Raw genomic sequence first — 14,180 nt, forward strand, 5'->3', positions numbered from 1 at the left:
CATCGGCAGTTGATACCGATGACTGGAGGAAAGAGATTGTCGATTATTTAAAGGATCCAGGTAGAAAGGTTGAGAGACGTATAAGGTTCCAAGCTACCAAATATGTGCTCCTCGATGATGAATTATATTATCGAACTATAGATGGAGTTTTACTCAGATGTGTTAACAATGATGAATCGAAAAGCTTGATGGGTGAAATTCATGAAGGAGTATGTGGGGCACATCAATCGGCTTTCAAGATGAAATGGATGATCAGAAGGAATGGGTACTATTGGCCGACTATTCTTGAAGATTGTTTTAAATATTTTAAGGGGTGCCAGGGGTGTCAAAGGTTTGGTAATATTCAAAGAGCGCCTGCGTCGGCTATGAATCCTATAATCAAACCATGGCCGTTCCGGGGATGGGCTATTGATCTCATTGGTCAGATTTATCCGCCATCGAGTAAGGGACATAAATTTATCCTGGTTGCTACCGATTATTTTACAAAGTGGGTTGAGGCAATTCCTTTAAAAAAGGTGACATCGGTCAATATGATTGATTTTGTGAAAGAGCATATTGTTTACCGATTTGGTATTCCTCAGACTATCACTACCGATCAGGGCACTATGTTTACATCAGGAGAATTTGATGAGTTTGCTGTGGGTATGGGAATTAAAATTTTAAATTCTTCTCCATATTATGCTCAAGCTAATGGTCAAGCTGAGGCTTCTAACAAAGGGATCATCAAACTCATTAAGCGCAAAATTGAAGAAAATCCTAGGAGGTGGCATACAGTATTAAATGAAGCCTTGTGGTCATATCGGATGTCATGCCATGGTGCAACCAAAGTAACGCCTTATCAGTTAGTATATGGACACGATGCAGTGTTGCCTTGGGAAATTAAGGTTGGCTCTAGACGAATACGTTCTCAAAATCAGCTGACAACCGATGAGTATAATACTCTTATGAAAGATGAGTTGGAAGATGTGGCGGGTCATCGGTTAAGGGCTTTAGTTAGTATTGAAGAAAATAAGAAAAGAGTAGCTAGATGGTATGACAAGAAGGTGAAAGTAAAAGAGTTTGCCGATGGAGATCTGGTCTGGAAATTGATTTTACCGATTGGGACTAAAAGTTCAAAGTTTGGAAAGTGGTCTCCTAATTGGGAAGGTCCATATCGGATAAATCAGTCTATTCCTGGCAATGCATATATTTTAGAAACCCTCGAAGGGGTTGTGTTTCCCAGAGCGTTAAATGGAAAATATTTAAAGAAATATTACCCTAGTATCTGGACAGATGCATAAGAGTATAAGTGCCGATAACAGTACTATCGGCTGGAATTATGCAAGAGTATCAATGTCTTATAAAGTGCCGATACAATAAATAAGATTACACATTCAGCAAGGATTGGATAGCTAATATCGCACGCAGGCGAATCTGGTCGGCTTCTTCCATTTCCTTGATATCGTCATCGGCAGCACCCTCCACAGGCTTGAGTTTCTTCTTCATGACTAAAGCTTTGCGAGCTTGGATATCTCTTTCTTGCTGAAGGGCTTTGACGGCATTGGGTAGCTGGCTTTCTTCTTGTTGAGCATGAGTTAAGGCTGCATCGATTTCTTTCAATTCAGCCAATAGAGCTGCCTTCCTTGCCGATAGATCCAAGATGTTTTGCTTAAGTGCAGCACCTGAAGTCTGCAAGTTGACGATGCCCTTGTGCTTCTCATCAGCGATTTGTTTCAGTTGTAGCATCTCTCCTTTAAGTTGAGCTTGAGCTGCTCTATCGGCAATGCGCTGAGCAGCCCGTTGATATTGCAGTTGACGGCTTTCTAAGTGAGCTGCTGAGAAGAGTACTTCTTCAATATCGGCAGGGACCTGGCCACGAATTGTTTTGAAAATTGCCTTTGCGGGGTCCGAGTCATCTACCAGTTGGGCGGTACTTTGCTGTAGCAAGTTCAGGAGGGTTTCCAACTTGGATTTAGTCTCTGCCGATATTGTTCCCAGTGCAAGGGAAGAACTTGTTTCCTCTCCATCGTCGTCAGAAATGTCAATGGCAAAGGAAAATAGGCTGTTCGGAGAATCTTGTTCCTGAAAGAAAGACAAGGAGATCAATCAGGGGTAGGTATGAGTATTGTAAAATCAGATAGGTTAATCGGTTTACCTGTTTCAAGGCAATTTCCTGTGCTTGACTGGAGGAAGCAACCTGGAGTATGTCGTGTGGATCGGCTGAGCTTGCCGATGGGATATCCTCTGTGACTTCATCGGTGGTGGGCTCTTGAGGTATGATGACCGATGACATTGGGGCAGATGTAGGGATCGGCATAGACCTTTGTCGTTTTGGCTGTGCTTCAGTATCTGTTGAAGCTTTGCGCTTTGCTTGGACATCGGCAACGATTGGCTGGGGGGCATCGACACTTGATTGTGAAGCTTGGGCATCTGGTACGTTTGCCGATGTACCCAATTGTTGCTGCAAAACAAGTGTAAGATATGATATTTAACAGATAAAATGTAAAGTCAAGAAGCTACCTCTGAAGGAGTGGTGCTTGATATCGGCGGAATTGCCGATGACGATCCCTGTAGCAGCTCTTACCCCCTGATGATTAAGGTTAATATAGTTTGTGATCGGCATAAGTGAAAATAAACAAGGTTGTTACCTTAAAGGCTTTGACCAAGGTTGTAGCAGCGGCCGATGGGGTAGCCCTGGATGTAGCCAATTTGGACTTAGAAGTGATGGTCTTAGTAAGAATCTTCTGGCGGGTCAAAGCGGCTAAGGTGGGAGCGTTGTAGCCGATCGGCGATGTTGGGGAAACAGGCCGGAGGTTGAAGGGTTTCCCACTTTTGCTCACCGATGGTGCTGGGTTATTAACCTGTTACAAGGGAATTAGTTACTGATAAATGAAAGGAAAAGCAGAAGGGAGTTCAAAGGAAACTTACCGCGTCGTCAGGGATGGCATATTCAGAATCGATCATGTGCCGATATGTGTGAACAGAAGTCGCGAACAGTTGCTCTTTCCACTCTCGCCACCATTGCTTGTATGACTCGGTGATAAAAGATATTGGTGTCCAGGTGGATATATCGACATCTGTGGTATCGGCATCAGGAGAAAGTTGTACTACCTTGTTCCAGTCTGTTCCGCAGGTGATTGTTTCCCTGGGTTTGATCACATCGGCAAAGCAGAGTTTGATTGGCAGTTGCCCAAAAGCCAATTGGCGGGATACTGCCGATGGGTTGTAAAATTCATATGTAATGTTGGTGTTTTTCCCGCTGCCGAATGTGTTTACTGGAATTGCCCTGGGAGTGATAATAGCCATCATAAGCTCATTATCTTGATTCAGAGTGTCATCGGCAAAGTTGAAAAGAAGGGGGAATCTGTTTTCTTCGTCGATATAAGGTACCCAGGCCCTATGATCACGAGAAAGACCATTATAGAAGCTTTGAAAGAATCTGCCGATTTGGTCTTCGTTGGCTTCTGTTCCAGGGAGGACGATTATGGCTTCACCAAAATTGAGGGGTGAGCGTGTTGCCGATTCATCATCCCCGAGCACATAATCTTCAGGAATTTCTCGTGGGAATTGTTGAGCAAAAAAGTCCCATTGCAAGCGTTTGTGCATATGGGCATTCAGCCACATGTTGATGAACCACCACGGGCCTCCCAGGTTGCCGATGGGTTCGCCAAGCAGAAGCTTCTGAGACACTTGGTGAAGAAGATGATAAGTGGAGCTCAGAAGGTATCGGCCAAGAGGAAACCTTGCGCCATTAGCTAGAAGTTCAGCTGCAGGGAGGAAGGCGTTGGTTGGTCCTACTGATCGACCACAGAAGATAAATTTTTCTAACCACATATTCAGGAATGTGGCATGTTCCCTCTGGCTAGGTGTCCCGGTTTTCTGGTATTCTTGAATATATCCTGTCCAACCGCCGATGTTACGGGTATTCACTCTATATTCAGGCTTTCTACCATAGATGGAGCCTTCGTCGGCAGTTGAGATGTCCAAGCCAGTAAGCATGTGGACATCGGCAAGGGTAGGAGTAGCTGGACCATGTCCAAACATAAAAGTATTGGTTGTATCTGACCAGAAATAAGCAGCTGCAATTATCATTGATTCATTTTTCTGCATATCGGCAATAGAGAGCCTGATACATTGGTCTAATCTTCGTTCTGCCCAGTATACTTGCATCGAGTTATTAACTCTCAAGTACCAGTCTTTCCACCCTTTGGTGGTTTTGGGCCAAGATCGGAATGTGTCTTTCCACAAGTTCAGAGAGAAATTTTGGGCTCTAAAGGGGATTCTGTTAACCTCTGCATTGATCAGATCGGTTGGATCTGGGTTGCCCATTGGTCCGAGGCATTGGACGTGCGGCTGATCGGTTGGGATAATTAATTTGTTGCGCAGTTCCTAAGGTTATAGAATCCAGAGAATAAAAAAAAAAGAGGGAAAATCACCAACTGAATGAATTTGCGGAAAAAATCAAAGTAAAGGGTAATAGAAGTGAAGCGAACCGCGGGAACGTCGAAGTTGATGGCCATGGTCTTGAGGAAACTTGAAGTTAGCGCCGAAGAAGGGTTCTTCTTGGTTGAGGTCGCGCGGTTGTTCGTCGGAGTCGCCGCCGGAGCGAGAAAATGTCGAGGATTGAAGGCTGAAGGTAGAAAATGAGGGTTCCGGAGAAATCTATTTATAAGCCGCCCGGAGTAAGGGTATTTTGGACTTATCTCTATGTCGCGCGCATATAGGTCGAGACGGTTCAGAAGGATATGGTAACTGTTCGCACGATGATCAGGGGATTGTATAGATGAGTTGATGGCAAGTAAATCATGACTTGGAAAGGATATCGATACAGGATATTTTAATTCTGAAAATGACAGCGTTATAATCTTGCCGATGGATTGTTGTTTTGGTATTTTAACCATAATCAAGGCAGAAGTGGTTGGCGATTGTGCGATATTTACTGAAGTGTGTGAATCAAGTTTAGATTTGATTGGATTTGATAACAGATCAAGTTTTGGCTTGGAGAGTGAGTTACGGTAATCGGGCGAAGGCAAGCGTTATCTGGAGTAAATTTCGGAGCATTAATGGTTTTATACTCCGAAATTGGGGGGCATGTGTTGACACCGTTTTTTGCACGTGTCAAAATAATCGGAGTGGGCTAATCGGTAAGGGGAAGGTTACTGTGTACTTTGATAGCCGACGGAAGCCAGCTTGTAAAGATAGTTGCCGATAGCTGGTGGTGGTCGATGGAAAGGTTGGTTTGGATTCGGGCGTTGCCGATGAAGTTAGAGGTGTTATTGTCGATGCCGATGAGAGGAGATTTGAAGACTACTGCCGATGAAACAGGGAATATGCCGATGAAGGAAGGCTTGAAGACTACTGCCGATGAAATAGGGAGTATGCCGATGGGAAGGAGGACGGTGAGATTTCCATCGTAATTGAGGCGGACAGGGAAATAGATAGAAGTTGATTTCCTTTTTTTATATTAGTTAGAGTATGATTCATGTAAGAGTCACGTGTTTCCATAGATATGGGATTGGTGTCCTAGTTGTGTTTGGTTGTGTCTCTTTAGATCAGGGTATAAATATGGAGTAAGGGGCAATGTAAGAAGATATATCAATCAATATCAAAACCAACTTTTACTCCTATTTGCATATACTTTTCGGCGACTTCGTCAATTTGCATACTTTTCTTTTTACGAGTTCTCATTGATTCGGCGAGCTGCATCGCTTCAGTGCGATCTTCGGCGATTCTCGAGTTCCGCGTGAGCACCTCTTGGCCGTGACTTCCGGGCGTATCGCTGTTGTCAGGACCAAAGTGTTCGTTTCTTCATCCTTGTCGATTAGCAGGTCAAATCGACTGGCACGCTTTGGATATCGATTCGGGTATTAGCCCTTTGTGTTTGCAGATCCACTTTTGCATCAACACCGTCATGGAGCTCTTGAAGTTTTAACCAAATTTCATGTGCCGTATTTAAAGTGAACACTTGGTTAAACACATCCATACTAAATGATTCAAACAAGCAATTCTTGGCTCTAGCATTGAAATGCATTTCCTTTTCTTCACTCTTTGTGGGTTTATCGGGATTATTAATGGGTTTTATCCCATCACGAGTGACTCTCTAAACACCCAAATCAACTGCCTCAAGGTGGCAAGCCATTCTAGCTTTATAGTAGAGGAAGTTAGTGCCGTCAAAGTGCGGAGGCCTAGAGGTATCCATCCCAACCACTCTAAATAGCGTCGGCTCAACGGCGGTTAAGCCAAAGGTCCAAATTAAGCCAACCGGCTTTGATACCACTTGTAGGGGACCATGACGCCTAAGAGGGGGGTGAATTAGGCAACTTAAAATTCTAACTCCTAAACTATGGCCCCTTTTTCTAACCCTAGCAAAACCTATGCAAAAGATAAACTATCTAAATATACAACTACGGTTTTGCTAGTGTATTGCTATCTCTACTGCAAAAGGAGTAATACAATCAATGTAAATGCAGAAGTTAAAGAGCATGGTAGAGATATGCAAACTCCCATCGATGACTCTGGTATTTTTATCGAGGTATTGAGAAGCACGCAAACTTCCCCCTAGTCCTCGTTGGAGCCCCTCGCAAGGAATCCCTCGCAAGGGCCAAGCTCCCACTCGGGTAACTCCGTGGATAGCCTCGGTCCTTCCCCACACGCAAGTGGGTCTCCGACGTGCCTTCTGGCAAGCCTCTCCTGGATGCTCCCCGCCGTCTTCACTATCAAGCTTCTGGCCGAAACACCACGGGCCTTGTTCCCTCTGGTACACGGTGGCAGCCACACCACAACCATGGTCGGTGTGATCTCACAAGACTACAAGCCCCTCCAATGTACAACAATGGTGCGCGCAAGCACCGGGTAGTAAGAGGTATGCAAACCTCACTAACCACTAGGCCTAAACCTAGAGCAAGCGCATAAGCGGTGGTCTAATCAACCTAAGCACCTACACTAATCACCTAATGAATCACTAAGCACTATGCAAGTGGAGATCACTAAAATGGTGTACTAGCACTCTTGATATGTTTCCTCAGCTCCACCCACTCATTTGGCCGGTTGGGGGTTGTATTTATAAGCACCACTGAGAAAGTAGCCGTTGGGGACGAAATCCTGCTTTTCTGCTACTGACCAGACGCTGCTGTCAACCTGACCAGACGCGTCCAGTCGTCCCGACCGTTAGAGCCGCGATCAACTGATCGGACGCTGCCAGTGTCCAGTACATGCCACCGGACACGTCCGGTCTCAATTTCGCCGCTCTAGAACCTTCTTTACTCGATCGGATGCTGCAGTCCTGTGTCCGGTCGATTTGACACCAGCGTCCGGTCTAGCGTCTAGTCACTGCTGTTGACGCCTGCTGTTGCCAAGCCTCTTGATCGGAGCGTCCGGTCACTATCCTCCAGCATCCGGTCACCTCTGCGAGCTCATTTCTTTGTGATTTTGCGTCCAGCTTGGTTCCTATCTTCGTGCTTGGACTTTGCTTGATATCTTGGGTCTTCTCTTATACTTCTAGGGTCTTTCTTATAGTGTTGATCATCGGATCATCATGTCGCCTTCGTCCAAGTCACGTCTTGCACCCTATTGAACTACAAAACAATCACTTGCAAATTCATTAGTCCAATTTAGTTGTGTTGGTCATCAAACACCAAAATCCAAAGTAAATAAGCCTAGGGTCCATTTTCCTTACTAGCCAAAGGCTAGAGGTCTCAGCAAGTCGAGGCTCGAGCTTCGGTCCTCACAGCTGTCGTAGCATCCACCACAACGAGGGTGGTAGCCACAGCTGGCCCCCTCCCTCGCGTCACCATGGGCACGCCTACAGTCATCAAGGGTGTCGCGCGCGTCATGGTTGTGGCCGAGACGCTCGTGCACTAGGACCACGGTGCGCAACCTGGCGCCTCACTGCGCCTGGTGGACTGACACGTCCATGTGGCATCGCTCTGAGGGCACGCTCTGGCTGGCGTCGAGCTCGCATCATCGGGATAGCAAGGTCTAAGCCTGTTGCACCGCCATACGCTCGAGTAGCATGCGAATCTCGTGATGGGCCTCTATGATCCTCGAGGGTTGCGGGCCTCGGAAGCCCCCTGAGCAAGGCCGCCATAGCAGTGATGTTCTGGCTCGCCCAGGTGAAGTGTGGGAGGGCTTTATCGTCCTCGATGATCCTCTGGTTCACGTCGCGGGCCACGTCGCATGCACGCCCACCATCTCCGTGGAGCTCGAGCTCTACGCGTTCCTGCTCGAGCTAGAGTTGTGCTTCCTCGAGCCCTTGGTGTAGGGCCTTCAGCTGCTCCACCCACAGGTAAGGTGGGGGCCCCACATCCCTCTCGACCTCATCGTCGAGGTCGTTCGTTGGGGTAGCCTCTCCCTTGTGGATGCTTTCGATGTGTCCCTCGGGGGTACCTACCATGAAACATTCACAAGAAGGGTGATGGCTCCCCCCGCTAGAGTCAGAGTCGGAGGGCGACCCTGATTCTCCCGCGAGGAGGTCATGGAAAGATTTCATGACATATTCAGTCATCCCCATGAACGGAAGGAGTTGGATGGAGGCATGCGTTGCGCCATAGGGTGGAGGCGTGCGTTGCGCCATAGGGTGGCCAACGGTCTCTACGGTGTTGTGGAGACCGGACGGGAGCGCTGTCGGGCCACTCCAGATGAGGGATTCCGGGGAGAGCGGCTCTCCTCCAGCAAGTTGCGTCAGGACGTTGGCGAACGAGAAGGTGAGGTGGCGCAAGTCCTCCTAGAACAGTTGGGGTCCCAGGAAGGCGCCGAGTTAGCGCTCTAGTCTCCCGTAATCGAAGCCGAGGAGTTGGTCGCTCCTGGGGGTGCGGGCCTCCGGTGCGTGCAGCTGCAGCTCCTCAAGCGCCTTGGTGATCGCGTCGAATCCGATGAAGTGGAGAGGTTGGATGGTGGCGGGAGCCTGCACCAACCCTCCTTTCGTTGTGACGATGAAGTCCAGGTTTCTGAAGCGCACGTGCGCACCCGGGACATAGCTGACGCCGTGAATAGCCATCTGAGGCCTAGTGTGGATGTCGAGATGTGCAAAAAGGCCCCTACCTGGCGCGCCAACTGTAGGTGTTTCGAGTTACCGCCGACGAGTAAATTTCTAATATTGTGCGTTTGGCTCAGATGGTGTGCTTAGAGGACATGAGGTTTATACTGGTTCGGACAGAAAGTCCCTACGTCCAGTTCATCGTTGCTGCTCATGTTACTAGCATTGAAAGTTTGTAGTAGGGGGTACAAATAGGAGAGAGGGGGAAAGGATCCCAAGTCTCTGGTGAAAAGAGTGAACGGGTGCTGAGAGCTCGATTGCTGCTCAGCCGAGTGCTCGTGTCGTGCTTCTTGTGTCGATCTCGATTGATCGGTTTTAATCGGATCGGCCCCCCTTCATGGGACGCCCTGCTTTCCCTTTTATAGGCTAAGGGAAAGCTCGGGATACAGCGGAGGAAAAGAGAAGAACGAGAGAGAAGAAGTCCTTCAGGATCTCGGGTCCTTCTTATCCTTCACGCGGGTCCCGCCGACCTTGTAGATGTCAACAGGGACAGCTCTACATCGCGGCCCTATCCATTACTGGAGCCATGCGCAGGCGTCGTCACTGGTCATGGCATTCCATTCCGTCGCAGCGGACGTCATGGTGAGCTGATGCGCCTATCAGCGTTCGTACAAGGGTTAGGCAGAACAGCACCGGTATGCCCGACACTATTCTTGATGTGAATCCTCAGGTATGGCCCCGGTTATATTGGGACGTGCCAGTCTCTCTCTTGGTGTCAGAGTTTTGACCCAGGCCCATACGTTTGGACCTGGAGTGGTTGGCGGTGGTATGGGTCCCCGTCGGGTGAGACGGAGCCCGGGGCCTCGGGGTCGGGCGAGGCGGAGCCCGTGGCCTCAGGGTCAGGCGAGGCGGAACCCGCCCCCAGAGGTCGGGCATGGCGGAGCACGAACCCAAGGGTCGGGCGAGGCGGAGCCCGGGGCCTTGGGGTCGGACGAGGCGGAGCCCACGGAGCCTGCGGCCTTGGGGTCGGGCGAGGCGGAGCCCGACCCCGAGGCCACAGGCGAGGCTCTCTGGGGGCGGGTGACCAGAGGTCGAGCGAGTCGGAGCCTTCGCGCCTGGGGTCAGTTGGAGCTGTAGTCGCGCTCTTGACTGCTCGGATAAATCAATATTGATGGTCATTAGCTCCTCCTCTTTGGGTACCCTAGTATTGGTTTCCGACACCAATTATCAAATTTTATACTTTGGAGCATACACTGTGCATGAAACAGAGCAAAGTGTTGTTACAGCCTAAAGAACCAAACTGCATTTTGCAAACAAGGAAATAGAGCACTACAATCCTGCTGCACCAAATGATAAAACATGCACTGAGCCATTTTTTCGGACAAAATGATGCATTTTCAGCAAGCATTAGCACTAGCAGTATAAAAAAGGGCATACCCAGTGCAGAGAGGTCTCGCTCTGTGCGGGGTCTAAGGAAGAGTGTCAGTGGCAAGCCTTACCTTCGCCTGTGCAATGCGAGGAGACCACGACTCGAACCCAGGACCTTCCGGTCACAGGCAGTAAGACCGCGACTCTACCGCTTGTACGAGGGCCGCCCTTCAATATGTAGCACTAGCAGTATCTGAAAAAAAAAATAGCGGTTGCATACAGCAAGCATACAAACAAGCTCCGGTGCTATCTACTCCTGCGTCCATGAAACAGAGTCTTTCACTGCTGTACTGAATAGTTTCACTGCAGCATTTTTATGAACTGAAAGTAGGGACACCTGTCTTAGAAGCAAACTGAAACTTCCTAACTCAAACAGTATCTGAAATGAATAAGGAGTCAAGCAACTAATTTTCATTTCAACAAAGTTAAAGTGCAATTTGTTTTATCTCAACTTCAGGTTACTAATTTGTAACTGAAACAAAATTGCTAATTGAAATTAATGGGCATGTTCGCTTGAACTTATCAGCCGGCTTATGAACTAGAATCTACAGTATTCTTCTCACAAAAAAAAACTGCGAAATTGAAAACTGACATTTCTAACTAAAATTGCTAACTGAAAGCACGTAATTAAAATCTAACTGAAATTGCTAACTGAAATCACAAACTGAAATTGAAAACTGAAATTGCAAACTGAAACTAATAACTGAAATTGCAAAATGGAAATGAAAGCTTAAATTAAAAACTGAAATTGCAAAAATGAAATTAAAAAACTGAAAATACTAATAGAAATTGATAACTGAAATTACAAAAAAAAAAGATGCAAACTGAAATTGCAAAACTAAAATTAAAAAAATTAAATTACAAAATTAAATTTCGACGAGAGTTTCTTCAGGACTCCCAGGCCGGTGTGGTGGGATACCCATTCCCTAAAAAGATGGAAACCATTTGAATCCTCCATGAACGAACTTGCCTGGAAAAGTTCAGAAACTCTGTTACGTCCCTCTGTTGCAATAAAAAATAGATCGAATTGTTCCAAAGTGAAAGCTTTTGTTCTGTATCAGCATCACTGACTGAATGAATCAAATTGGATGGAAAAGTCACTTGTTCTTGCAACGGTCGGGAGCAGGTGACCCATGCAGCGCTCGGGAGCAGGGAGGGCCGCACCTAGATCTGCAGGTGGCCTGATTAGCGAGGAGAGGCAGACGACCTGATTAGCAATCAGGTGGAAACGGATGGTGGCCCGCCGGCCGAACCGAGCAGCAACCAAACCTGGGGATGAGGACGGGGATGGGGATGGATGGAGCTAGACGAAGAGGGAGGAGGAGGAGAGAGGAGCAGGGGATGGCAGAACGACGAGCTTACCTGTGGGAGCAGGGGAGAGAGGAGCGGAAAGGACAGCGGCTGGCGGGAGCAGAGCAGCAGCCCGGCGCAGAGCAGCAGCACGTGCACGGCGCGGAGGAGAGCGGCCGTCGGGAGCAGCAGTCCGGCGCGGAAGGGAGCGGCCAACGGGAGCAGCAATCCGGCGCGGAGGGGGAGCGGGGGTTTGCTGGGCCGGCCCGTCGCGGACTGGTGTCGCGCGCTGTAGCCTTAGCGCGACCGGTCGCTTAAAAGACCGAATTTTTTATTTTGTAGCCCTTTTTTTTAAAGTTTTTTTACAAATACGCGTCTAGAGAAAAGATTTCAGAATCTGGACCCTTAGCTCGACGCTATCGATGCTGGCGCCGAGCTAACACGTCTCGGCACCTGCGTCCCTGGCGCCGAGCTCTTGGGCTCGATGCTGACGTGATGCTGATTTGGCAGGTATCTCGGCGCCATCGACTCTAGCGCCGAGCTTGGCGCCAGGATGTATGGCGCCGAGCGTGGCGTGAGCGCTGGTAGTGGCAGGACGTTGTGGAGTGCTCAGGGTAGGCACGACGACGACTGCTCAGGGAGCTAGCAGTACCAGGGACAGAGACATGGCGCGAGCCCCGGACAACCTCTCAATCTGCTGCGGCTCACGCTGTCAAGTTCGTACGGCCCTTGCCATTGGAGTATCAACTATCAAGTTCGTACGGCCCTGGCCTGCACTTCGCCCAATCTTCATCCTAGCTCATCGATCCTGCATGCATGTCCCCTCTCGCCAGTCACACACCGAAGTGTCCGTATATACGACCATGGTGCATGCATCTCCGTACCATGTCAATAGGCGGTTGTCGGTGACAGTGAGCAGTGCACTCAGTGTTGCTACGGATGCACGGAGGTAGTCTGGACGTGTCCGACGGATGGGCCATGCCTTGGGGTGATAGCGACGCATGTCGGCAGGCACGGGCCACACCGCAGCGTTCGCACGGAAGCTCCCTCGTCGCTTCCATCATCAGATCGTCGTCCAGAACTAGTAGAACTAAGAGTCTGTTTATCTAATGCTCGGGTGTTTTAGCATCTGGGAACACACGAATTTTTTCCCCATGGATACTGTTTATCTTCCTCTTCTCTCCTCTTTTTCCTTGGCACAAATCACAAATCATAAGTAACAAATCACAAATCACAAGTAATAATTTTTTCTACGAAAGGACAAAGAGAAAATTTGGTGACGGCACCGGAGTTGGGGAAGAAGAAGCTCGCCGGAGTTGGGGAAGATGCCGGGCGCGGCAGCGGCGGTGCGGGGATGGGCGGGCGCAGGCACAGCGACGCAGGCGCGGCAGCGACGTGGGGACGATGGCGTAGGCGCGGTAAAAAAATCGTGTGCCACCGAGTGATAAAACACCCAGTTGGTGTATAACATTTCTGTAGAACTAAACGTGTCTCATCGATTCACGACGCACGAATGCCCGGCGGTGCAGGCGACGGGGGCAGGTGTGCGTGCGTGTGCTGGATCTGCGTGCGCAATCCGGCCCAGATGGACGTCAACGTCGCGCCGTGGCTCATGTCCCACGTCCCACAAGAGCAGAGCGCGTGCAGGGCGGCAGCCGGTAGGGCATGGCCGTGTCGAATCGTCGTGTGACCCGGCTCGCAGCAAGCGACGAATATGGCAGGTCCATAGAGGAAGAGAAACGTTCATTGCATACGTACAGAGGAAGAGAAACGAAAGTGGGGTGAGTTCATAGGGCAACCAGCCAGCCGCCGCACGCCGGCCACTCTCATAAAGGCAAAAAAGGAGCAACGCGGAGTGGTGCACGGCCGAACAGGACTACTACAACCAACACATGAGGTCGTAATCATCCGCGACACAGCGGCTTGCAGGCCAGACCGTACATGTGAGCAGTTTCGGGCGCATGCATGCATGGACGCAGAAGGAGTACAGCTACAATGCGAGTCACAGCAGACTGAGAGGCGCAGCAGACTAAGAGGTTGTCCAGGGCTCGCGCCATGTCTCTGTCCCTGCTACTGCTAGCTCCCTGAGCAGTTGCCGTCGTGCTTGCCCCGAGCGCTCCGCAGCGTCCTGCCACTGCCAGCGCTCACGCCACGCTCGGCGCCATACGTCCTGGCGCCAAGCTCGGTGCTAGAGTGGACGGCGCCGAGATGCCTGCAAATCAGCGCCACGTCAGCGTCGAGCCTAAGAGCTCAGCGCCAGGGACGCTGGCGCTGAAACGTGTTAGCTCGGTGCCAACATCGATGGTGCCGAGCTAAGGGTCTAGATTCTGAAATCTTTCCTCCAGAGACGTATTTGTAAAAAAACTTTCAAAAAAATAAGGCTAAAAAATAAAAAATTCGGCTTAAAAGACGTTGCGTTTCATTTTGCGATATCCAGTGGTGACACGTCATGTAACCTGGTAAATGAAACAAGTAAATAAATTTTATTGAGGTGGGACTCTTAAAGGCT

General features: G+C 49.2%; 1 protein-coding gene across 10 annotated transcripts; it reads right to left on the minus strand.

Annotated features, from left to right (window-relative positions):
• Nucleotides 1-1,271: 1,271 nt before the first annotated feature.
• On the minus strand, nt 1,272-11,954 carry LOC136486863 (uncharacterized). 10 transcript variants are annotated; one of them, XM_066483916.1, is made up of 7 exons: nt 11,744-11,954; nt 11,483-11,551; nt 2,908-11,351; nt 2,628-2,840; nt 2,500-2,566; nt 2,135-2,440; nt 1,272-2,061 (listed from the first exon to the last, which is right to left on the minus strand). In XM_066483916.1, exons 3-6 carry the CDS (start codon nt 4,306-4,308, stop codon nt 2,322-2,324), a joined length of 1,800 nt encoding a protein of 599 aa, XP_066340013.1. In that variant the 5' UTR covers nt 4,309-11,351; nt 11,483-11,551; nt 11,744-11,954; the 3' UTR covers nt 1,272-2,061; nt 2,135-2,321. The 10 variants fall into 10 exon arrangements, with proteins under 10 accessions (XP_066340013.1, XP_066340010.1, XP_066340011.1 ...); XM_066483913.1 differs by having other exon boundaries at nt 11,453-11,551; XM_066483914.1 differs by having other exon boundaries at nt 11,483-11,562.
• Nucleotides 11,955-14,180: the final 2,226 nt, after the last annotated feature.

Source organism: Miscanthus floridulus, chromosome 10 (genome assembly GCF_019320115.1).
Source record: "Miscanthus floridulus cultivar M001 chromosome 10, ASM1932011v1, whole genome shotgun sequence".
Taxonomy (NCBI): Eukaryota; Viridiplantae; Streptophyta; class Magnoliopsida; order Poales; family Poaceae; genus Miscanthus; species Miscanthus floridulus.

What these genes read in the sequence shown, in the direction of transcription:
- LOC136486863 (XM_066483917.1), bottom strand. Translation starts at nt 4,308, where the DNA reads ATGGGCAACCCAGATCCAACCGATCTGATCAATGCAGAGGTTAACAGA. An exon ending in ATGCCATCCCTGACGACGCG is followed by an intron (nt 2,841 to 2,907) that starts GTAAGTTTCCTT and finishes CCCTTGTAACAG; the next exon opens with GTTAATAACCCAGCACCATC. An exon ending in CCTTGGTCAAAGCCTTTAAG is followed by an intron (nt 2,567 to 2,627) that starts GTAACAACCTTG and finishes CTTAATCATCAG; the next exon opens with GGGGTAAGAGCTGCTACAGG.